This window comes from Heloderma suspectum, chromosome 1, assembly GCF_057233095.1.
Source record: "Heloderma suspectum isolate Gila_16-S chromosome 1, 16-S_ref, whole genome shotgun sequence".
Lineage (NCBI taxonomy): Eukaryota > Metazoa > Chordata > Lepidosauria > Squamata > Helodermatidae > Heloderma > Heloderma suspectum.
The window spans coordinates 417379610-417403860 of record NC_139458.1 but is presented as its reverse complement, the minus strand read 5'-3'; the positions used below and the strand labels follow the sequence as shown (position 1 = coordinate 417403860).

General features: G+C 43.6%; 1 protein-coding gene across 2 annotated transcripts in view; it reads right to left on the bottom strand.

The window, feature by feature from the left end:
- Window positions 1-24251, bottom strand: part of DHX57 (DExH-box helicase 57) — a 52815-nt gene that overhangs the window by 22795 nt on the left and 5769 nt on the right. For both annotated transcript variants that reach the window (XM_084829138.1, XM_084829139.1), the window contains exons 3-12: window positions 22409-22555; window positions 19428-19601; window positions 17356-18176; window positions 13084-13262; window positions 11345-11466; window positions 9019-9214; window positions 7543-7667; window positions 5704-5837; window positions 3194-3248; window positions 293-492 (exon numbers count right to left, since the gene is read on the bottom strand). In XM_084829138.1, the coding sequence (XP_084685264.1) occupies window positions 293-492; window positions 3194-3248; window positions 5704-5837; window positions 7543-7667; window positions 9019-9214; window positions 11345-11466; window positions 13084-13262; window positions 17356-18176; window positions 19428-19601; window positions 22409-22555 (2153 nt within the window). The remainder of the gene's footprint in view (window positions 1-292; window positions 493-3193; window positions 3249-5703; window positions 5838-7542; window positions 7668-9018; window positions 9215-11344; window positions 11467-13083; window positions 13263-17355; window positions 18177-19427; window positions 19602-22408; window positions 22556-24251) is intronic.

Sequence of the window (24251 nt, the reverse complement as noted above, 5' to 3'; positions counted from 1 at the left end):
ATCTCTGTTCCCTAGAAGAGAATGGGAAGCCTCTGCACATACAGGCCTCTGGACTGGTCTTCCCCAACCTGGTGCCTTCCAGATGTGTTGGACTGCAATTCCCATCATTCCCAACCAGCATGGCTGCTCTAGACTGTGGACCTTGATACAACTCTATATGGATTTGCTTGTGACATGCACATGCAAACGATTTAGATTTGAAAATACCTTTCTGGACGTGCATCCAATATTTTAAATCCAAAATGGAATTCTTAAGAATAAATGGCTACAGTGCATACATAAGAAAGGTTACCTTTGTAGCGTATCAGCAGCTGGAGGAATGTCAGTTGCTGGTCTGGGACTGAATCCTTGACCGTCACTGTACTCTGCACCAGGCCAGCCCGCTTTAGATCCTCCTCTACTTCCTCTGCAGCAGTCCGCAAGTGTCTTGCTTGCTTGCCTGGAGCTTGCTTCGCACTGCGCATGTACGGACTACCATGCTCCAAGACATAGCTGAAGACAAGCAGAGAAATAAGGCATGGCTAAAAGTAATCTGCAATCCACGCTTTTTTAAAAATAGGCAGCTGCTTCAAGCAGAAATTTAGACCTTTTGGATTGTGCTGACACACTTAATGACTCATTTCACACAATCTCATGTTGCTAGCTCCTGCCAGGCACCATTTGCCTAATTACTTGCCCAGGCACAGCTTGTCACGTTGTCCAAACCCGGGCAGCACAATTTGTTGGAAGGGGAAACAACCGTCAAATAACCCAACAACAGGCCATGGGTTATTTGAGGGTTGTTTCCCCCTCCAACAAGCCTGGATTGATACAACATGACAAGCCATGTCTGGGCGGGTAATTTGGCAAATGGCGCCCAGCACAAACCAACACATGCTGCAGCTTAAACAAGCCACCATGTTTAAGCCACGGTGATCATGTGAACCAGGCCAATGGCTACAAAGCACTTTAGGGGAGACTGTATATTCTGCGCTACACATTTTACCATTCTATTGCACAAGTAAAAAATGTGGCATTTGCTCAAGCATCTTGTATCACAGCAGTCTGTTTTTTAAAAGCAGGTATCTAACACCCATAGAGATTAATTTTTTTTTTAAGTTCATGAAGTATTTAGCCAATATACAGAGATGACTCAAAATGAACCAGAACTGTATTGGGCTGGGCAGGGCTATCAGAGGCTGATGTGAAGATTTTCAGTGCTTTGGCCCAGCTCCTTGGCTCTCTGCCGCATTTGCTTCCTGCCTATACAGGTGCTCCCAGAAGAGGCTTTTAATGCATTCTCACCCTGCCTCATGCAAGGAATTTTATCGGGAGTCTAGACATCATCTTTCCTCCCCACATTTTCCCAGCACTTCTTTTTCTTACTGCAGAAAATCCATTAAGTAAGAATTAGGGATGTTAGAGAATTCCGCCACGGACTTCCCCTGGAGTCCGTGGCAGAATGGATCATTCACCTCCGCCTCCCTGTGGGATCCATCTGGGGCGGATCCCTGTCCACATCGAACCTGTGGAGCTGGCCGCCAGCTCTGCAGGGCTGGAGAAAGACGATACGGCCAGCAGCCATTGTCTTGCCCTATCTCTGCGTAAGTCAGTCCCCCAGACGCAAATGGCGTAGTGGGAGCCATTTGCAGCCGTAAAGCTGGTCTATTAGCCTAAATACAGCCATTTATGGCTGCGGCTAATCAACCAGCTTTACGGCTGCAAATGGCATCCGCTATACCATTTGCGTCCCCGCTTTTGGCCGTGATAGGCTATGCAAATATTTGCGTAGCCTATCACGTGAACAGGGATGCAAATGGCATACTGGATGCCATTTGCATCCCTATTCACATGATAGGCTACGCAAATATTTGCGTAGCCTATCACGGCCAAAAACAGGGATGCAAATGGCATAAAAAGGTAAAGATGTCCCCAACCAGTCGTGTCCGATTCTAGGGTGTGGTGCTCATCTCCATTTCTAAGCCGAAGAGCCAGCGCTGTCCGAAGATGCTTCCGTGGTCATGTGGCCGGAATGACTGAACACTGAGGTGCACGGAACGCTGTTACCTTTCCCACCGAAGCGGTACCTATTTATCTACTTGCAATTTCTTGCTTTGGAACTGCTAGGTTGGCAGAAGCTGGGACTGAAGACGGGAGCTCACTCCGTCACGCAGCACTCGGGCCTCGAACTGCTGTCCCGCCGACCTTCCAGTCTGCAGTTCAGCGTCTTAACCACTAAGCCACCACCATTTGCAGCCGTAAAGCTCGTCGATAAGCCTAAATGCAGCCGTAAATGGCTGCATTTAGGCTAATTGACCAGCTTTACGGCCGCAAATGGCGCCCGCTACACCATTTGCGTCCGGGGGACTGACTTACACAGAGATAAGGCACGGCAATGGCTGCCGGCCCTATCGACTTTCTCCAGCCCTGTGGAGCTGGTGGCCAGCCTGGATGGATTGGGGGGGAGGAGGAAGAGATTGCCTCCCCCCCCCCCCGCGGACCCCCGGTGGACTGGAGGTAAGGGATTTCGTACATCCCTAGTAAGATTAGATAGAATAGCTGCACAGTGCCTTCTGATTGTTAGTGCTAGGACCCCTCCATCTGGAAGCACCCTATGACCTACCGGGTCATCAATTCCAGACTCCTCTCACTCTGTTTCCTGCCTCCCATGCCCTTTACTGCTCAAGTAAAAACAAAACAAATAGAAGTTCTTAATAAAGTATGCATGAGCCGCCTTTCCGTCAATACCCACTCCACAGCAGTGAGTTCTTAAAGATATAAATTATATAAAGTAGCCAGGACATAAAATGTACAATTGTTTTAGCCACTCTTTGCATAATTGATTCTGGGCACATCCCTGATTTTAAGCTCTACTTTGAACAATACAGTAATACTGAATGCAAATTACCTTATGTAACTATTGGCTGAGGGTATAACAGCCTTCCTCAGGCTGGTGCCCTCTAGATGTGTTGGACTACAACTCCCAGCCTGCCCTAGCCAGCCATGCTGGGAGTTGTAACCCAACAGGTCTGGAGGGCACCAGATTGGGGAAGATTGGGTTATAATAAAAGGTGGTTATTCTATAATCTGTTGAGGCCCTCAAACAAGAAGGAACCCAAAGAAACAATAGTTTAAATCTGAATACACAGTGAAACGATCCAAAATTATGTAAAAGGCACGCTAGACACCCATAGTTATTTCTGAGATTACTTACCGAGTCACCTCAATTGCATCTTCCAGAAAAAACTGGTCAACAGGAAACGTCCTGCCTAAGAGAGATGTAGACAGTAACGAGAGAAAAGACAAACAATGGTATCAAAAGGAATGGAACCTTTTATTTTTTATTATTAAATTTATTAATCGCCCATCTGGCTGGTCACCCAGCCACTCTGGGCGATGTACAACACACCATAAAACAATTTAAAACAATAAAATTCTACCATAAATTTTTTTTTAAATACCCTAACCCACCCCAAATGCCTGCCTGAACAACCACGTTTTTAATGCACGACGGAAGCTCATTAAAGAGGGGGCATGACGGAGTTCCCTAGGGAGGGAGTTCCACAGAGTGGGGGCCACCACAGAAAAGGCCCTCTCCCTCGTCCCCACCAGTCTAGCTGTCCTGGCTGATGGGACAGAGAGAAGGCCATCCGAGGCTGATCTTGTTAAGCGGCCTGTCTGGTGTTGCTGGAGGCGCTCCTTAAGATAGGCTGGGCCGGAACCATATAGGGTTTTAAAGGTCAAAACCAACAACTTGAATTTGGCCCGGAAAACAACTGGTAACCAGTGCAACTCCTTCAGCACTGGAGTGATGTGATCTCGCTGGCGGCTGCCTTTAATCAGGCGAGCCGCCGTGTGCTGTACCAGCTGCAGCTTCCGAACCGTCTTCAAGGGTAACCCCACGTAGAGCGCATTACGGTAGTCTAAACGAGAGGAGACCAGGGCATGTACTACCGATGGGAGCAGATGGTCGGGAAGGAAGGGGTGCAGCCGCCGTATCAGATGGAGTTGATACAGCGCTGTCCGGCTCATAGCTGACACCTGAGCCTCCATGGACAGCTGGGAGTCCAAAATGACCCCCAGGCTGCGGACCTGGTCTGCAGTGAAACCTTCATTTCACTACTCCAGTCTTCCATATTTCTATCCATATATTACTTCCATTAGCTAAAGGCAAGCATTGTGTTTATTTCATAAGGAGGTTCGGGCAGAGGCAAACATACCATGATGAATAGCGAAGCAGCTACACTGGGCAGCACTAATGACAGCAATATGGTGGTAAACAGAAAGAGCTGACCCTTCAGACACAATCCATTGCTCAGTGCCCAGTAATTTCCTTAAGGCTTGCACAGGAAAACTTTATGGAGGATTGTATTTCATGCTAATAAGTGTGGGTGTGTGTATATGTGCGTGGACAGTGCCATTCGATTTCCACACTGGGCAAACAAAAGGTCTTAAGCCAGGCCTGGGGTGTGTGGAGGTGGGTTGAATTTCATTGTAATATGGGGGGGATAATAACACTGACTAATCTTACAGGGTTGTTGTAAAAGTATTACAAACTGATAATGCATGTGAAGCTCTTCAAAAGCGTTACACAAACATTTAGTATTATCCCGTCATTTAATTATTTATTTTAGAACACTGCTTCCCATTTTAAAAATTCCACAGCAGTTAGTCCTTAATGCACCAGAAGACTCTGTTGCTTTCTACTGAGAGATGGAGAGAGTAATCCTATGGCCCCTAGACAGTGTCTAGGAGGCCAAACTCCCCACCCCCACCCCCTCACAACTGGCAGGGAAAGAAGCACACCAGCTGCCTCGTCAAGGTCACAAAAATGACCTCCAAGAGGAGTGGTTCTGTGGGCAAGGAGAGGACCGAACTGGGGAGGCTGACCTATGAAGAATCCTCTGGCCCCCCTGGCCTCCTTCCCTCCCACTCTGCAGAGCCCCAACTAGATGGACAAAAAAGCCCATCTAGCAAAAATGCAGAGCAGGGGCAGTGCAGAGGCAAAGATCACCTCCACGCTCCTGCTGCTCCTGCAGAGGGTGCCCATCAGCCTCCACGTTTGAGGAGAACCCCAATAGGATTGTGCCCTAAGCTGCTTTAAGTTTTATATTTACGTTATAAAAATCTCCGGAATGATTTTAATTGAGATGGCTTGTAAAAGGTATCAGACAATTTTACGGAAGATAGGGCTACCATCAGTTATTAATCATGATACCTAAATGCAAAGACAGAAAAATTCACATGCCCATAGCCACTGGCACCTAAAAAAACTGGGTGGCTACAAAGATCAGGAAGCAAGTTTCTCCTCCTTTCTGGATCCTAGAAAAATTTTGCTGGCTCCCTAGGTTTTGCAAAACAAGTAAACAAATAAAAAAATATGAATGAAGGATGTTGGGACAAATACAGGGAGGATTGCTGCCTTAATGCCCTGCTTATGAGCTTCCCGGGGCTGGCAACTGTTGGAAACAATATTGAGCCAGATGAAGTTTGACCTGATCCAACAGGGCTGCTATTACATTTTTAAAAGAATGAACATTCTTAAGCCTGACCTACTTGCCTTTCTTCAAATCAGACATTTTTAGTAACTACTAGGAGCAGAACACCCTGTCAGAGAAACAACATCAACCAAGTAAGAGCTCTTACAATGGAGACAAATTTGTTAAAACCGGCAAGACATATAACATGGGAAGAGATTAACAAAAACAATAGACTGTTTTTCACCTGGTATATTAACGATAGGACAGGAGTCAAAGTACTGAGAAAAGAGTTCTGCATTCAGGGTAGCGCTCATTAGTATAATGCGCAGGTCCGGCCTCTGAAACATTATATCTTTCAAAACCAATAGCAAGAAGTCACTGAAGAAAACAAGCAGAAGACATTTGAAATTATTTGCCATCTTCTCTCACGCCGCTCTCTGTTCTCTGCTAATTTCCCCTCCCCCATGATATCACCATTGATGATATCCAGCCAATAATCCTATCAGCATTCAAAGCCATCTATGAATACCCACTTTTGGATTATTTCTGAGTTCCCTATAACCAGAGCTTTGGATATTGTATATATTAGAGCTTGTGTCATAGAATCAATTATCAATAATGGCAGCAGAATTCGGGATACAAACAAGGACTTGGTTCATGATTGCTTTTTAAGGTGGTGGAGGGGTGGGGAACAAGATTCTAGTCCTTACACGTGAAAAGCAAATTTTGGAGTGTACGGGAATATTCTGAAAGTGAGTACAAACGACTGCCACATATGCAAAAAGAAATCAAAGTCAGATAATTAAATCTGCCTGGAATATGGTTCCCAAGTCCTCAGCAAGAGACACTGCATATCCATTAAAAAAAAGAGGCACTAGAAGAGGATGCAGCCACTGTGCCTCCCATTCCAGTACTTCCTTCATTCACTTGCCTTGCCTGGAATGGCGTATGAAGAGGAGCTTGTTACAGCAGGCAGAAGAGGAGTGAGAGTGAAGGACTGGAGGCACAGCATTTACTGCATTTTCTCCCAATGCCTTGGGTTTTTTTTAAAGGGACATCCAAGATCTCTAGTTGAAGTCTTAGTAGCCATGGCCTGGAACTTTCACATGTTATTGTTTCATCCTTTCATTATTGTTGCACACATTATTTTTGCACATCGTAGACCCTAGAGTGGTGAGCTGGTGTAGTGCCATGGCTAAAAGAATGGGGCTACAAAGTCCTTGGTTTGAATACTGCCTCTGCCATGCCTGTGCCATTCTCCATCTCAGTCCTGCCATCTGCAATATAGGAATAACAAATACTGGGCTACCATTCACGACAACAATTACAAGACAGCAGCCACATTCGCATGTAACACAAGGCAAGGGTTTAGCACGACGTGTAAAAGCCTCCATCAACCTTGGGGCTGCATACTTCCCCCCTTCGCTCTCCTCCTGCCAATCAGCCAGGAGGTGGAATAAACTACAATCCAGTTTCACTTTCCCCCAATTCCTGACTTGTCATTACATATGAACCAGGAATCATGGTTTAATTCAAACTCTATTCATCTTGTAAACAACCAATTACCTTCCTGGCTTGTTTAATAACTAGAGTTCATTTTAAAACATGACTCCTGGTTTGTGCATAATGATAAGCCAGGAATTGAGGAAACTGAAACTGAAACATAGTTTAGTCCTCCTCCCAATCTTGTGAGAGGAGGAGAAGAGATGGGTGAGCATGCAAGCCTGGGGTTTTAATCAGCCTCACACAGGCTTGTGCACACAATGATAAAACCTGGCTTATCATTACATGTGAACCAGGCCAATGTATATGATTAGACAGACAGACAAGTACCATTATTATGATAACTAGTGTGGTGTAGTGGTTAGAGATTCAGGTTAGGATTAGGGAGATTCAAATTCAAGTCTCTACTAAACCACAAAACTTACTGGGTACCTTGGAACAATTGCTCTCTCAGCCTACCCTACCTTACAAGGTTGTCGTGAGGCGGGACCAATGTATGCTGCCACAAGCTCTTAGCAGGAATGGCAAGATAAAATGGCAACAAATAAATAACAGAAGTGAAAATAAAAGACTGAATTACCTTTCTTCTGTTCTCTCATGAACTTCATCAATAATAACATGTGTGAATCCTTGTAAACTCATGTCCCCTTCTAGTCTTCTCAGAAGCACTCCAGTCGTACAGTACAACAGCCGGGTAGCTGAAGACTTAAAATGAAAAGGGAAACAAAATTGTGAACCAAATCATTTTTTTCTGGCAATCACTGTGACAGCCCAGATTATGTCCAAGTGTCCCATTCAGATTTCCAGGGGTCATGGGGAAGGGAATTCAGTATCCTGCAAAGCTGATCACCCTTTCCCATGACTAGCAGAAGCAAAAGTACAGAAAGTAAGCAAATTACACCCTGCGAATTCCATGCAGTCATTTAGTCTCTGGCTAGGAAAGCATGCCCAAAAACCAAGGGCACAAGGTCGCCTCTTTGTTAAACACAGTTAAGGGGTGGGGAGCATGCAATGGGGTCACCTTCTCCCACTTCCTCCTCTCTTGGGTACAAAAACAGCTCACACCTAGCAATAAACAACAATCTCCTTCCAATAAAAAAAATAGCAGCAAGCTGAGAACAAGAGAAAATAAAAAGGAAGACTAAACACCAACCAGGTGCCACCAAAATCTTGGGCAAACAGACGAGTTTTTAACTGGTGCTAAAAGTTCAACAATGTAGGTGCCTGATGAATATAGCCTGGATGTTACTACAGAAAAAGCCCAGTCTCTGGTAGCCATCCACCTCACCTCTGAAGTGGGGGGACCGGGGCAAGGGTGTGCACCCAGAGCAAGGCCTCACCAGACGATCTGAATATATGGGCAGGCTCATATGAGATGTATATATATTCCATGTTTTGAACTGGTGGATGGACGGAAAACTAACTGGGTGAACTAAACTAACATCTGAACAGCAGAGGCTGCATTCTTGGGATACCTAAATAGGCTTGAACCCTATTGAAAGATTTTCTCTCTTCATAGATGGAATGCTTACTGCGTCTTTGGTTCCAGAGTAGCTTGAATTGTATCAACCCAGAGAATTTGCTGCTGTTTCATGTCAATATAGATTACAGCTCACGAATTAGGATTTATTCTATTTATTTTTATATGTTTATTCCGCTTCTCAGCTAGAAAGGTCTCAAAACACATACAAATATCTATTAAAACCAAATTAAGCCAGTTACAAGACTTAGATAATACAAATGTTGTCTTATTGCTTTAGAGGCCTCTTTCAAACCTTTTCCCATGTCAATTTCCTCAGTACCCAAAGGGAAGAGACACTCCTGTGCTACGCACAGCAGCTTGCTATTCTCCTCCTACTCCTTCAATCTCAGTTAGCAGAAATAGAATCTCTGCTACTTAGTTTAATAAAAGATGCAGTTAAATGTCATGATAGAGACCTAATTAATTGCTGCCAGAGGACAAAAATATAAAAATAAATAAAAATTAAGTGTATGCATCTATTGGCTAGTACACATGTCACCACTGGAATAAAAAGTAAAAAACGAATGAACAAACCATGACACTTTCTAGCCGGATTTGATATCCAACTGTGACCCCAACTCTCTCCGTTCGCTCCTTGGCTACACGTTCAGCCACGGAAATGGCAGAAATCCTGCGAGGCTGGGTGCAGATGATGTTGGCTAATGTACTGGGAGGACCTTCTAGTGAGGAATCCAAGATAAACTGAGGAATCTGTGTGGTCTTTCCACATCTATATGAAGGAGAGAAATTGAATAAAAACAAAATTCTCTTCTCCCTCAAGCAAAACGTTAAGATGTGTGCAGAATTCAGCCTGGATTTCTTGCATAATAAACCAGCACACTCCACACCAGTAACCTATGGGCAATACATCCACATGCTGTTGCTGAATTTTTTTAATGGAATTATTTACTTCTCATGTCTCAAGGCAACTTACAAATCAATATAATATAATGGCAATACAATCCAAATTACAATAAAAAGGGGTTTCTACTTCACCCCGGAGGGGAAAAAAAATCCTTCACCTTCCTGCATTTGCATACACGTAACCCTTTAAATAAATGTAAATTTGCATCACCGATACAATGAATATGAACTTGAGCACACTCCGGGAGAGAGCGGAGGACAGGAAGGCCTGACGTGCTATGGTCCATGGGGTCACGAAGAGTCGGACACGACTTAACGACTGAACAACATTGAATTGTGCAATACTGTCTGCTAAGGATTGCAGATGTACAAACTATTTTAAGCCAGAGACCATTATAATCTGCCAGGTAGAAATTCTCTTCTCTCTACAAATGGGAACAAATATTTATTTTGCTCTGATAGCCAATTCCGATTGGGTTTCCATAGAAAGTGATCTTTTTCCAATTGGCAAAGTATGATGTTTCCTGCAGGATATTGCCCTTGGTATGTTTGCTCACGATGGGGTCAGTAGAGGTTGGGGAATACTGAATTAGACCTTGTGTTTTATGACACTCTAAAAAGATTAGGTCCCAAATCAGTACATTCACATATACATACACCAGATTGTACACTGGAATTTTACATTCACTTGTGTTTATGATTACAACCTTAAATTACTATCGAATTTTTAACAGAATAAATTAGAAATTGTATGGCTTACTCTTTCACCATCTGAACTTTAGATCACTAATTTTCTTGAAGAGGTGGGACAGGAGCTTACATCCTGCCAACAATACAGACCTCATGTTCTTCTCTTTGTCCTTTAGGCTGGACCATGCCTTTTCTGAGCCAGGACTTGGAGCCCCGATAAGTTATGAATACAGGGAAAGATAAAGCTAAGCTATGGTGGACCAGCATGGTATTGCTTGTAGGGTTTCCCAGCTCTCAGAACAGAAAGGCTCAATAGTAGCATATGAGCCACAAAATGATGTTCGTGAATCTTCCTGGTAGTAGACGCACGGTGCAATCTGGTTCCAAGACCAATGTGAGCTATTTTATATTGCCGCTGTCAGGTGAGATTGTCTAGCATGCATCATTAAGAGCATGGCTTCATGCTACCCTTACCATGTGCAAAGCAAGCTGGCTCTGACTGTTCAGGCTTCTGCAGGTTTCCACCTTATAGGTAAGAGAAGTGAGAGGGCTTGAAGTCAATACTTACAGCAGGACTGAGGAATGTGTGGCCCTCTAGATGTTGAAGGACTGCAGCTCCCATTGGTCATAGCCAGCATAGCTAACGCTGAGGAATGATGAGAGTTGCAGTCCACTGACTTCTAGAGGTCACATGTTCCCCATACAAGGGAAGGAACACTGGCTGGGCCTTTTCTTCCTCTCATTTATCTCCAGTTATCGCTCATCTCAGCTAATCTACCCCAACCATTGGGAGAAGGAGGAAGGTAGATAAGACAGACATATGTATATAGATAAGTTATAGATATATAGATAATTTGAAATATTTCTAGGCTGCCTTTAAGGGCAAAAAGCTCTCCCCAGGTGGCTTATATGATAAAATCCCACCCAATGATAAAACAGTAGAAATTAATAAAATCAACAGACACCAGCAATAAAGCATCCAGCCCTAAAATTTAAAACACAAGAACAGTCCAATAAAACATACTCAGGGACAGGCCAGAGAAAGCAGGTAAGTCTTCCAAGTCTCCCTAAAAGCTTGCAATGATGGGGCCTGGTGGACCCCAGTTAAAAACTGAAGAAGGAAAAAGCCCAGCCAACGTCCCTCCTTTCCTGCAAATATGACTTCAAGCCTCTCTCACTTTGCTTGCCGGGGGGAGAGACCCTTCAAAGTTCTGAATAGGCAGAGATTGGTTGCTGTTCACATGATAGGTGTAACATGCAGCCTAGCTTTTACTGTTCAAGTTTGTGTACAGGTCATATACCTTACCCAGTCATACCACTCACAACCAGGACCTGATATTTGCTCAGCAAGCCAAGAATGGTTTCTCTCTCTTCCCATGCAGGAAGCTTCTGTCTCTCTTGCAACATGGCCTGATAGTGCCTAGAGGACTGACAAACACATACACAAGGTCAACAAAAGCCATAATTAGCCCTTCAGTTCAGGATCAACCATGATCTATTGTCAACAATATACTTACAGCCTGAAAAGCTACCTAACAAAAAAAGAACAGACAGACCTACGCGGCATTTTGTCAAAGCAAAGCTTTTTAAGGAGCTCAGACAGCTAGGACAGTCTCTGACCATGATCCAGATGCTGAATACCACCAGTTAGGGCATCAACATTTAATGTTAAAAGCACTTTCAGCTACTAAAAAGGTACCCCCAATTAGTCAGAGAGTGGATTTGAAGGAATACATTAAGGGCATAATTGTATGCATGTGTACACAGAAATAAGCCCTAGAACTCCCTGCATCCCCTGGCCAGCCAACCGCAGATGGCAAGCACCATCTTAAGATGAGGCACTTTTTCTTTCATAGGAGAAAAGACTTGGTTTTTTGATTGTACATGCTTACACACCTAAAAATAAAGCGTGTTTCTTGATTCAGAACTATTGCTTTTACCCATATGTAAATCTGAATCGATAGATCAATCGACTAAAATTCATATTATTATAATTTCTTTCGGGTGCAATCCTATCCAGATAGGCGCCTGCCTATCCAATGCAGGGCAGGAGAAGAACAGAGGGGATCATTCCCTCCGCATTTCTCCTGCCCTGCATTTTCAGCTAGACAGCGTGGCTGTCTAGCCACAGGAGGGGAGGGCTGAGTGGGGAAGGAGGCTGCTGTACAACACACTGGATGTGTTGTACAGGTATTTCTGCCCTTTCCGCCCCAGAATGCCCCCAGACATGCCCCTTTTCAGCCGCTCTGCACTCCTCCTGTGAGCATGGGGCTGTTCCGCGCTGCCTCTGAGGCAGCGCAGAACTGTAGGGAGGTCGGTTCTCTGGGAACTGACCTCACAGCATGGGCTCTGAGGTCGGTTCCCGGAAAACAAGATATCCTATGGCCATCTAGCCGCTGTCTAGTGGTTATAGGATTGCTCCCTTAATTGGGTTGCAGCCCTATCACAAGTACTTCCCTGGGCTGCAATTGATTTCTTTAGACTTACATAAACACTCTCAGCATCTAAGCAAGCCCAGTAGCAACTAGGAGTATTACAAAAGATACGTGTTGACTAATAAGACAGTCTTTTTTAACTTTATGAAATAAAAACTCAGGATATTATATGAACCTCTGTTTTTAGTGTGTGATGTTAGATGGATCTTTTCTTGTTTGTTAACTGTAGATCACACACATTAATTGTATAGATGACAATGGTGTACAGACCTTTGCCTTACGATACATAAAACTGTAATATGGTTAACAAATATAAAACAATCTGGGAATTCATAGAAAGCAAAATATTAATATGTGGAGTTCTGCTGCATTATCAGAACCTCAATGACTTCTCTCAGTTCTTGCTATCAGAATGTTTTTCCACCTGTTATTCACTGACATAGTTAATTTTTAAAAACAAAAATTAGAAGTATATTGAACATAATTGCTTTTTCTACTCATCTTGAATTGTTGTAAATCACCCAGAGAGCTTTGGCTATTGGGAAGTATTGAAATGAAATAAATCATTATCATCATCTTTGCAGGTTTACAATTTAAACCCTAATTGTACCTTCTTTATGCGGAACTGTTTGCAAATTCTTAAATTTTCTTTGCAAATTGGCTTTGCTGGTGCGCTGTACTTCCTTAAAAGCTTCTTCTTGAGGTTCACATAACTTTCTGTCTCTATGTGAACTGTCTGTAGTTCCTCCTCCTCCTCATCGTCCTCTTCAGTTGCCAACTCCTTTGTTGCTTAAAACAGAGAATATCTTAACTTACACTCTTCTGAAATGTTAGACAGACTTCAGAGGAAGGCAAAAGCTTTATAACAGAACATTCCATTAGATGCGATTCTTGCCACAGGGAACAGCATGCCAATGGTGAGATTTCCATCACTCGCAGCAGTCTTTAAAGGTGGCGATGAAATGCATTAAATAAATAAATAAATAAATAAATCTCCCCTCATGAATTCTGCCCATCATTCCTTGAGTTCGCTTGCTCCTGCCAGTGGCCACTACTAACACAGATTGGGGACAAGGAAATTGATTATGCTATACAAGATTCACTTGAGCCGTTGTACCAAACAGTACAGCCAGAGGATAGGACACTCACCACAGAGTGCAGATTGTAGAGGCAGATGTAGTGTCTGTACTGGCTCAGTGACAGGTTGACCTTTAGAACAGAGGAAGCTGCCTCCTATTGAGGCCCTTTCTACACAAGTCATTTATTATGTGTTCATTTCCTCATCTACAGTAGTTTGCAGGTGCTTTACATGACATCCTCCTCCTCCAGGGCCTCTCCTATGCTTTGCAACCATTTAAGCATTTTTTTTCCTAACAAAGAAAGTCTGGGATATCCTCAATGGGGGCATGAAACCCTAGTGTATTTCCACAATTCTGCTATACCAAGCACTACCTAGTGGTTGTGCAATGGAACATATAAAAAGACAGAGAAAGAAAAACCCTGGGAAAAAACATGCGTAAAGGAGCCGATCTTAATCCTACAAACAATCCAGAAGCAGAAGCCTCGGTAAAGTAACAGGTTAAAAGTCTCATGCAGAAAAGCTCTATATGTTACATTACACAACCACTAGGTGGCACTGTGGTATAGTGGAACTGAACAAATACATCAGGTTTTCATGCCACCATTCACAGAAATACCAGACTTTCCTTGTTAGGAAAAAAAAAAAAACTGTTATAATGATTGCAAAGCACGGGAGAGGCCCTGGAGGATGACAGCATCATGTAATGCACCCGTAAACTCCCATGAGTGAGGAACCACGAGTGCACAATAAATGTCTTGCGTAGAAAGGCTGAGTCAGACTTTAGGTTCATCAAGCCAAGTACTGTCTACGTCAGGAAGTACAGTACCTCTTTCAGCCTCAGGCCGAATTCCATTTCAGAGAAAATTTTGGAGGCCACATTCCAGTAGTGGGTGGGGCTGAAGGAAAAAGGGGTGGGGCCCCAAACAGATAAAAATAACCAACATATTTTAGCTTAAAGCCCTTACTGCCAGTCGCTAAGTCTTAGGAAAGGGGTTGGGGGAAAGGGGGTGTAGCCATCTGGGGAGCCCTAGATTGGGACCTTAGGAGGGCTAGTTTTGGCCCCCTAGCCTGAGGATCTACACCCCTAGTCAACATTGACTGGCAGCAGCTCTCCAGGGGACTCTCAGACAAGAGTCTTTCCCAGCCCTACCTGGAGATGGTGGGGATTGAACCCAGGACCATTTGCATGCAAAGTATGTGCTCTACCACTGAGCTTTCAAGCCTCCCCCTGCCAAAATGCCTCACAAGAACAGCCTCTCAGTAAAAGAGACCACTATTTTGTTTTCTCTCACATTTTTTCCCTACAATTGGGATTGTTTATTGCAGCTGTCCAAACCACTCCCTTTTACATTTACCCACATTCTCCAAACATCCTAGTATTGTTCCTACAGGATCCTACAGATCAGAGTAGAGTTTTTCTTTCATTCTGTATAGTAGCAACTTTTTAAAAAATTGCTTCACTTGCACACAGCACTGAGAGTTAATATAGTACAGCAGATAACTTCAGTTAATGGACCCAATCCAGATAAAAGTGAGAGAAGTGCTGTTGACACAAGTATTTTCTAGGTGTCTGTTCTCATGGACTTTTGGTGGCATACAAAATACTGGTTTTAGCTGCTATTCCTTTAATCTTGCTCCTTGCTTGCTGCTTTACCTTTTGTAGTTCTTATTGGCTTTTTAATTTCATATATTGTTTATTATGTTTTAGTATGGATTTGTTTTGTAAGCTGCCTTAAGGGCATGTATTAAAAGCATTCTTATGTCCCATAAATAAATATACAAACTCTGTTAGCATTATCCATCATATTGTTAAATGCCCTGTTAGAAGAATTTTCCGCAAGTAAAAAAATTAGTCCCAACTTTCCTGAATTGCAATTAATGTAGTTAGGGCGTAATCCTATGCATGTTTAGACAGAAAAAGGTCCTACAGCTGTCCTTCCCCATGCTGGCTGGGGAATGCTGGGAGTTGTAGGACTTTTTTCTGTCTAAACATGCATAGGATGGTGCCTTTAGTCTTTTTTTTAATTAGTAACAAGGTTTCGTAATGTAAGTGTGATTGAAAAAAGTAATCCTCGAAGACAACTATACTAGTCTGAGGTTTGAATTTATCAGTATTGAACAACAACAAATAAAGGCTTTAATCACTCAGAACATATTAGTCATCTGACCATAATAAAGGTTTCATTCTCCAAAACTAATGCTGTAGAGAGCAACCCTATGGCCCCTAGACAGCACCTTAGGGGCCATAAGATACTTCAGTCTCCCAGATGTGAGGTTGGAGACAGTGTTCCACCCTTGGAGGAGGGAATCTGCACTCCGCCCCCCTCCTCCGGCGTGGAAAGAACTGTGCTGGCTGCCTCTCTGAGGTTGGGAATGCAACCTGGGAGAGGGGGGAGGTTCGGTGGGCATGGAGGTGAGGGGACTGGAGAGGCTGGGATATGAGCTATCCCAAGGCCTCTTCAACCTCCTTTCCCTCTCCCTTCGAGACGCCCCAGCTAGACAGGTAAAAAAGCCCATCTAGCGAAAATGCAGAGCGTGAAGAGTGGGGAAGCAACGATCGCCTCTGCTTCTCCTCCCACTCTGCACTAGATGCTCATAAGTCTCTGAGTTTGGAGGCTCAGAAAGATCAAGGGCATAAACAATAGGATTGCACCCTTAGAAAATATAGCGGGGATGGATTTGATGCCTTTAGTCTCGTCCAACTCTATGATTCTCTATGGAAATAGGATTCTTATGTGGTAGCAAGTATAAGGTGCGACTATTCTAGTAATCAGATTTCCACCCCCTCCCCTTTTTGTCCTCACCTAATGATTTAATTGATCGAACTATATGCTGTGACATTTCAGTGCTCATATACCTTTGTTTATTCCTTGCAATCTAATACACTCACAAATTAACTGAAAACTGACGAGTTCCACCTACCCTGGACAATAACTACAATCAGTATTGGAAATGCAAACAAGATCCCATGTGTTACAGGAGAAAAAGTGATGGATTTAGTACAGGGATACCTAATGTCACCCACAAATGTTTATCCTGTCATCTTGGACAACTGGATATTTCTCAAAATGCCATAGAACTGGAAGATGAATTAACCTATCTTGTGGGCGAGAATAAATGAAAGGAGATAACTTCACACACAAGCACCATGATCCAGTAATAATTTACAGGTGACCAATACACACAACAGGCTTCCATTTACTCAGTGATTGTTCTCTTAAATGGATTTTAACGGTGTTGTATTTCAAGTGACTTATAACAATATGCCAAGAAATCTGGTATTACAATAGTTTCCTTTATATAATATCAGAACTTATATTGTAATGATTCAGATAACTTTTTTTAAAAGTTTTTTTTTAAGGGTCTGGATAGCCACTTTCTCCCTTGCTCCAAGGGAGGCCCCCAATCAATCATATTTCTATTTGAGGAGAAAATATCGGATTTCTAGTGCTGAAGATTGTGTTGCTTGATAATCAGAGTAGGCCTATGAACCATACTGGTGCATCCTGACAGTAATTTCCATGTACCTGGTAGGCATCCAGTAAGTTATGTATATGCTCATGATTGCAACTTCATAAAATAGTATTCAGCTTCCTCCCAGATCACCTTATAATACAATATTCCTAAATAGCACTGTAACAGGAACATCTACTTGCACAAGAGTACACACAGGACTCTGAACTGGAGGCCAAAAATGTCAATTGGGAACAGAACCCAGGCTCTCAAAATTCTATACATGGTCTCCTCCTTTAACGTCTGAACTATACAATTCTCAGCAAGGACTTATGAACATGTATGTACCTTCTGAAATCTGATATGGGCCACGTGAGCTATGAGGAAGCACTTGCTTATCAACATCTTCTGGTGTTCTTGCCAAGGGTGTCATCAGAGACAAGGGAGGAACACTGTATCTGTGGGAAGTCTTACTAAGCAATTTTGTTACTTCAGCTTCGTCCTCTAAGCATGTTATAAAAGCATAAACAACAGGTTCGTTAGACTCAGATGATATTAAGGCCTTTTCATAAAGTAATTCAGCAATGTGCAATCGACAAGACAAGGGCAGGCTCTCGTTAGTAGAATATAACGCCACAAGGGGCGGCTGATAGGGGTATTTGTTGTCTTCGGGAAATCTTACTTCCAATTCATACACAGGAGTGTTAAGTCTCAGATGAGCATCTTCTCTAATGCTCGGAAGCGTTTTTTGCTTGTGTGGAGTTTCATGCTTGAACTTACATCTTGATCCAAACCTGCATTCTCCTCGGAGGTAATGTTTGCAGATTTCTAGGGATGCTGGCTTTGGCCCATTGCTGGGGTTGCTGTTCCCTTGTTTTGGTTTGCTGAGAATCTCTGTTAAGTATGCCAAATCTAATGCAATAGTCCAAACTCGGTTTTGAATTCTTTCCACGAATTTATCTCCACAGATTGAATGGAGGGCAAAAGCCTCTTCTTGCCTTTGTTCCAAACAGTCTTCAGTACTGGCCTGAGCAGCAGTTTCTGTGACCTGTATCTTCTCTCCAAATTTTTCTGAGAAGCACTGCAACAGCAAGCGCTCCAGGGATGCCCCAATGTTACCATTACAGGATTGCAGCATTGCTCGGCAACGCTCACTATCAAAACCGTATCTAGGAAGAGGAGAAAAAGACACTGTAGATGCATATGCCAGAACATTTCTGCAAGAGCAAGCAGCCCCACTACTTTTGAGGATGCTTGCTGTTACCCTGTGGCAAGAGTGTATACTGGGGTGGGGAACCTCAGCCCCGTGGGCCAAATCTAGTCCTCCAGGGACTTGCAACCCAGCACTCTGGGGTCCCCCAAACAGCCATGACCCCTTCCCCTGGCCCCACCCCTTCTCCCTGCCCACCAATTCTATTGCACAGTTTTTCTTCCATTCTAAAAGGTTGAAATTCCTCTCCTAAGGCTTAGCCACTGGCAGGAAGAGCTTTAAGCTAAAATATGAGAAAACTCCCTGGAAAAGACCCTGATGCTGGGAAAGACTGAAGGCAAAAGGAGAAGGGGACGGCAGAGGATGAGATGGCTAGATGGCATCACGGATGCAATGAATATGAACTTGAGCACGCTCCGGGAGAGAGCGCAGGACAGGAAGGCCTGGCGTGCTATGGTCCATGGGGTCACGAAGAGTCGGACACGACTGAACGACTGAACAACAACAACAATGCTGGTACTTTGTCTCCTCCACTTTTGCCTTTAGCCCCGCCCACCCCTGGAATGTGGCCCCCAAGAGCTTCTCTGAAATTGAATTCAGCCCTTGGGCTGAAAGAGGTTTCCCATCCCTGGTCTATACTGTGTGGCTTCTGGAACTGGAATAAAATATGTAACTTGGCCATAACTGTATAAATTTGCTTTCCTTGTATGCCTTACATAATTTGCATCACTACTCTATTTGGGCAGGTTGGAGGCTGTTTTCAGATGAAGGAATTTTGTTTTCTATGCATGTGTGTGGAAGGATGGAACTAGGAAACTGAGCTGAGTTTCCTAGGAAAGTTGATGGGAAGGTAACTGGGAAGCCTTGTAAAAGCAGGGAAAGGTAAGCCAAGCACTGTATGAAATGGCCAACAGCCACTAGAATTCTTTTATTCTCTCCTCCACTCACAACACACAGACCCTCTACCAACCTGTTGGAATTTTCAACTAGAGGTTGTCTTTTTAGCAATTTCCTTGCAGTCAGAAGGGCTCTTTAAAAGTATATGAAACCCAAGATTCTCTAGATTGTGCTCAGGCTGCGGGATTCCACATTAAAAGTCACATTCTGAACTCCTTCATGTAAGTGCAGCTATGGAGGTTTTCAGCAACCCTGTCCTAATCCTACTTCCTGACTAATATTTTCCATATTATTTATGGGAAAAATAAATCACCTGGAAAGTTTATGCACAGCAAACAAAGACACCTCAACCTCAGGAACATGATTCACAGGTGCTTGAAAAGAAGTACTTGTGGTAGTTTTAGAAACTGCTTGGCCATCTGACCAGCACCGCTCATCATCCAAGTAATCTGCTTCATCATAATCATCTTCGCCTGATACAAGTGTTCTGAAAAAGATAGCAAAGAGTCTCAGTTACAAGTAGTATCTCTAAGGACAAAACAGAGCTCTAGGATTTGAGAAACCTATTTTACGCTCTGCTCTGCATCGCTACACCGTTACTTAGACCTTGGACCCCCAAGGAAGACCTAAGAAACATACACAAGTGATTCAGCTTAATTATTCAGAGTGTTCTGATCTAAACCAGATTGTTGCACCCGGTCTTCTTAGGGCCAAACTAGACCTGGTCCATGAAGTCACGAAGAGTCAGAAGCGACTGACCGAATAAACAACAAAGACCTGGTAACAGCAGCCATGTTTGTTTAATCATGCGCCTGCCTCATTCATGTTTAACGTAGGGGATGGGGCTCTGCCTTTAAAACCAAGAGGGACACATGAGAGGGGGAAGCTGTACCCTTCCCCTCCATGATCTATCACTTTTCCCCAGCATAGATCACTTCTGGTATCGGAGGCAAGGCGAGGGGAAAAGGAGTTTGAATGGCTGAGCGGGGGAAGGGAGAAGGCAGCTTTTCTTACGTATGTGTCCCTTTTGAGGTTTGCTTATTTTATCTCATCAATTTGTATCCCACCCTTCAATGTAAAAAACATTCAAAGCATGGCTCACAAAAGTAAAATCTAGAAACCCCCCTCCAATAATAATGAAGTACCAATAAACAAACAAGATAAAAAAGAAGTTAAAAATAGTTGTGTCATGGATTAAAAGCCTGGGAAAATATGAAGGTCTTTGCCTGGCACTGAAAGGATAACAGGGTAAAGCACTAGGTGAGCCTCCCTGTGTCATGCCTCCCTCAGACTCCTCTGAGGATGAAGGGGAATGGCAGGCTCTAGACCCAGGGAAAGGGACCAGCACAGAAGGAGCCCGAGCCCTCTCACCTCCAGCTGCAGCCCCACAGAGCAGGATTCGGAGGGCAAAATGCCACTGACCTCCACAGAGCGAAGGCAGCTGCATGTAAGGGAACAATGCAGGTGAGCCTCTGTCCATTTAAGACAGAAAGGCTCTCAGAGGCAGGAGGACTGATTGGATGCAGCTGTTAAAAGCAGGAAGCAGGCTGGAGTAAGGTTGTTGGAGAACAACGTCAGATCTCATGCCAGACCTCAGCCTCAACCTGACCCACTTCCTCGCTCATGTTCCCTTGTGTGTTTTGGACTTCAGACTGGAAAACAGACTTCTCTTTGCCACATCACTTTGGATTCGACTGCCCTAGTAAAAGTTCCCTGCTTCAGCCACCTTTTCCCTCTCGCAGCCTTGGACAGGTTTACGACCTTGTTATCAGCCAGTGATTTATCGCTGCCAGCTGCAGTCAGCTGGCAGGAGCTGACACCCTGGGGAGAGCATCGCACAAGCCAAGTCCCATAACTGAGAAGACCCTCTCCTCAGTTAAAAGGCGCTGGAAACATTCGAAAAGGAGGTGCCAACTTTACAGGGCAAAGATGAATGCTGCAGGCACATCAGTATTGCTCCAGGGTTTCCCACAGCTAACACAAAGTATGAATGGCATTCTAGCTTTTTAAACGCTGATATGTATGTGCCAAGAAACCAGACTGGGTCAGGGCACCCAGGTGTGTTCACACTGGGATTGAACAAGAGCACATATTACTTACAGTAATTTATAACTGTATTGTGAACCACCCAGAAAGCTTCTGCTATTGGGCAGTAGAGAAACAAAATAAATAACCCACCTTCCAAGAACTTCACCAGGCAGCTTCTAAAAATTAACACATCATAAAATACAAACTAAAATCTTCTAAAAATTAACACATCATAAAATACAAACTAACAAAACAATAAAGCCAAAACAACAATAGACCAGCAGAAGCAGCTGAGATAACAAGAAAACCCATATATAATAAAACTCAACAGCAGCATAAAACATCTTTCATTGCTCATTAAAAGCATGGGTGAAAATGAGTTTTAACTAGATGCCCAAAGCGAAACAAAGTAGGTGTCAAGCAAATGTCTCTGGGGACGGGTGTTCCACAAATGGGGTGCCATCACAGAAAAGGCCCTATCCTATATTACCAATCACCTCACCTTAGACAACAGGGGCACAAGAGAAGGGCCTCTGTAGGTTCAAATGGAGGTGTCCTTCAGATATCCAGGTCTCATGTGCCATCTACACTTTATATGTTTGCTACAGGAAACATCAGTATACCCACAGCAATTGTGTTTGCCATGTAAAGAATGGAGCCACCCCTAAGATAAGTAAACACCTTGTTCCTTACTCCAGAAAAGCTACAGAACTATGACCTGGTTTGCACGATCAAAACAAGCCACCATGGCTTAAATAGGCCAAGGTGGCCTGGTTTAATCCCTGACACGTGCCAGGTGCCATTTCCCTAATTATACACCCGGGCATGGCTTGCTGAGTTGTCTGAACCCAGGCAGCATGGCTTGTTTGAGGGGGAAACAACCCTCAAATAACCCATATCCTTAGGGTTATTTGAGGATTCTTTCCCCCTCAAACAAGCCATGTCACCCAGGTCTGGATGACCTGACAAGCTGTGCCTGGGTGGCTAATTAGGGAAATGGCACCCAGCATGCGCCAGGGATTAAAACAAGCCATCGGAAGCCATGGTGGCTTGTTTGATTGTGCAGATTGGCCCTATGTAACTGTTTTATTTACTTAATATATAAAGTTACTCTGCATTCTAAACTTTAAATCACTTAGCTACGTATGATGAAATGCCTATTAAAGACTAAGAATAATTGAAGGGTTTTCGTGTTCAGTCAAAATGTTCTACAGCATGGAATTATATCTGTTTAATGGAGAAAATATTTATATTAAGAAAACTAACTCTGAACCAGCAGTCAGATCTTGCCCTTGGAGCTCACGGAGAAGTTCTTTCACCCTCTTCTGATTTTCTGAAGTCATGTGCAGAGTCTGTAGCGGCATCTTACTCTTGGAATCATGTCTGATCGGTCCATATCCTCTGCTAACAGGGCTTGGTATTAAAAGAAGAAGAATGTATTCATCTAATGGAAAATACATACATACATACATAACAAAAGTTAAGAAACTATGCTGAACAAAAGAATAGTCATATTGGGTCAGACCCATATCCATCTTCTGTTTCTAGGGATTCTCAGGCAGACATGCCAGAGATCATTGGGGTTCAGTATGCTTGACACCCACAATACATACAGAAGCTGTGAGAAGATCCATCATGTTAAGTCCAAACAGAATAGCAGGATCACTGCAGATGGCACAGCAACTATGATACCAAAGCTACTGTGGGTTTTTGCAGGTCATATTTTGAATAAGATAATTCTCTCAAAACACATCAGGTTTCTTGTCTGTTTAATACATTCAATTTGTACCTATTAATTGACTTTTTCTCTGATATGAGCCAACTGGGTGCCACCATCTTGTTGTGCCACGTAAAACAAGCAATAATAGCATCAGCACCACATGCCTTCCCCCATGCTAAATAGAACCTCTTCCTTACTGTGCTTGGTGCTGCAGTTACTAGGGGAAGCAGCTTTTGATCCCCAATATCTGATAACTGCCTTGTTGTGGTGAAGGGGCTTGTGTAACTCAGTGAAGCCATAAGCTATGCCATGCAGGGCCACCCAAGATAGACAGGTCATGGTGGAGAGTTCTGACAAAATGTGGTCCACTGGAGAAGGAAATGGCAACCCACTCCAGTATTCTTGCCAAGAAAACCCCATGGAACGTATGATAAGATTTGAATTACTGATACAGTAATTCAAGTCTATGCCCCAACCACTGAGGCCGAAGAAGCTGAGGTTGATCAGTTCTATGAAGACCTACAACACCTTCTAGAACTAACACCAAAAAAAGATGTCCTCTTCATCATAGGCGATTGGAATGCTAAAGTAGGAAGTCAAGAAATCATATCTCAGAGATATGATGCTGGAAGATGAGCCCCTCAGGTTGGAAGATGTCCAATATACTACTGGGGAAGAGCAGAGGGAATTTCCAAGTAGTGCCAGAAAGAGTGAAGCGGCTGGGCCGAAGCCGAAAGGACACTCAGCTGTGGATGAATCAAGGTAAGCTGGAAGTGGTCAAACATGAGATGGCAAGACTGAACATCGACATCTTGGGAATCAGCGAACTAAAATGGACAAGCATGGGCGAATTTAATTCAGGTGACCATCATATCTACTACTGTGGGCAAGAATCCCTTAGAAGAAATGGAGTCGCACTCATAGTCAACAAAAGGGTGGGAAAAGCAGTACTGGGGTACAATCTCAAAACGATAGAATGATCTCAGTACGAATCCAAGGCAAACCATTCAACATCACAGTAATTCAAGTCTATGCCCCAACCACTGAGGCCAAAGAAGCTGAGGTTGATGGGTTCTATGAAGACCTACAACACCTTCTAGAACTAACACCGAAAAAAGATGTCCTCTTCATCATAGGCGATTGGAATGCTAAAGTAGGAAGTCAAGAAATCACCGGGATAACAGGCAAGCATGGCCTTGGTGTACAAAATGAAGCAGGACAAAGGCTAATAGAGTTTTGCCAAGAGAACACGCTGATCATAGCAAACACTCTTTTCCAACAGCACAAGAGGCGACTCTACACAAGGACATCACCAGATGGTCAATATCGAAATCAGATTGATTATGTCCTTTGCAGCCAAAGATGGAGAAGCTCTATACAGTCAGTCAA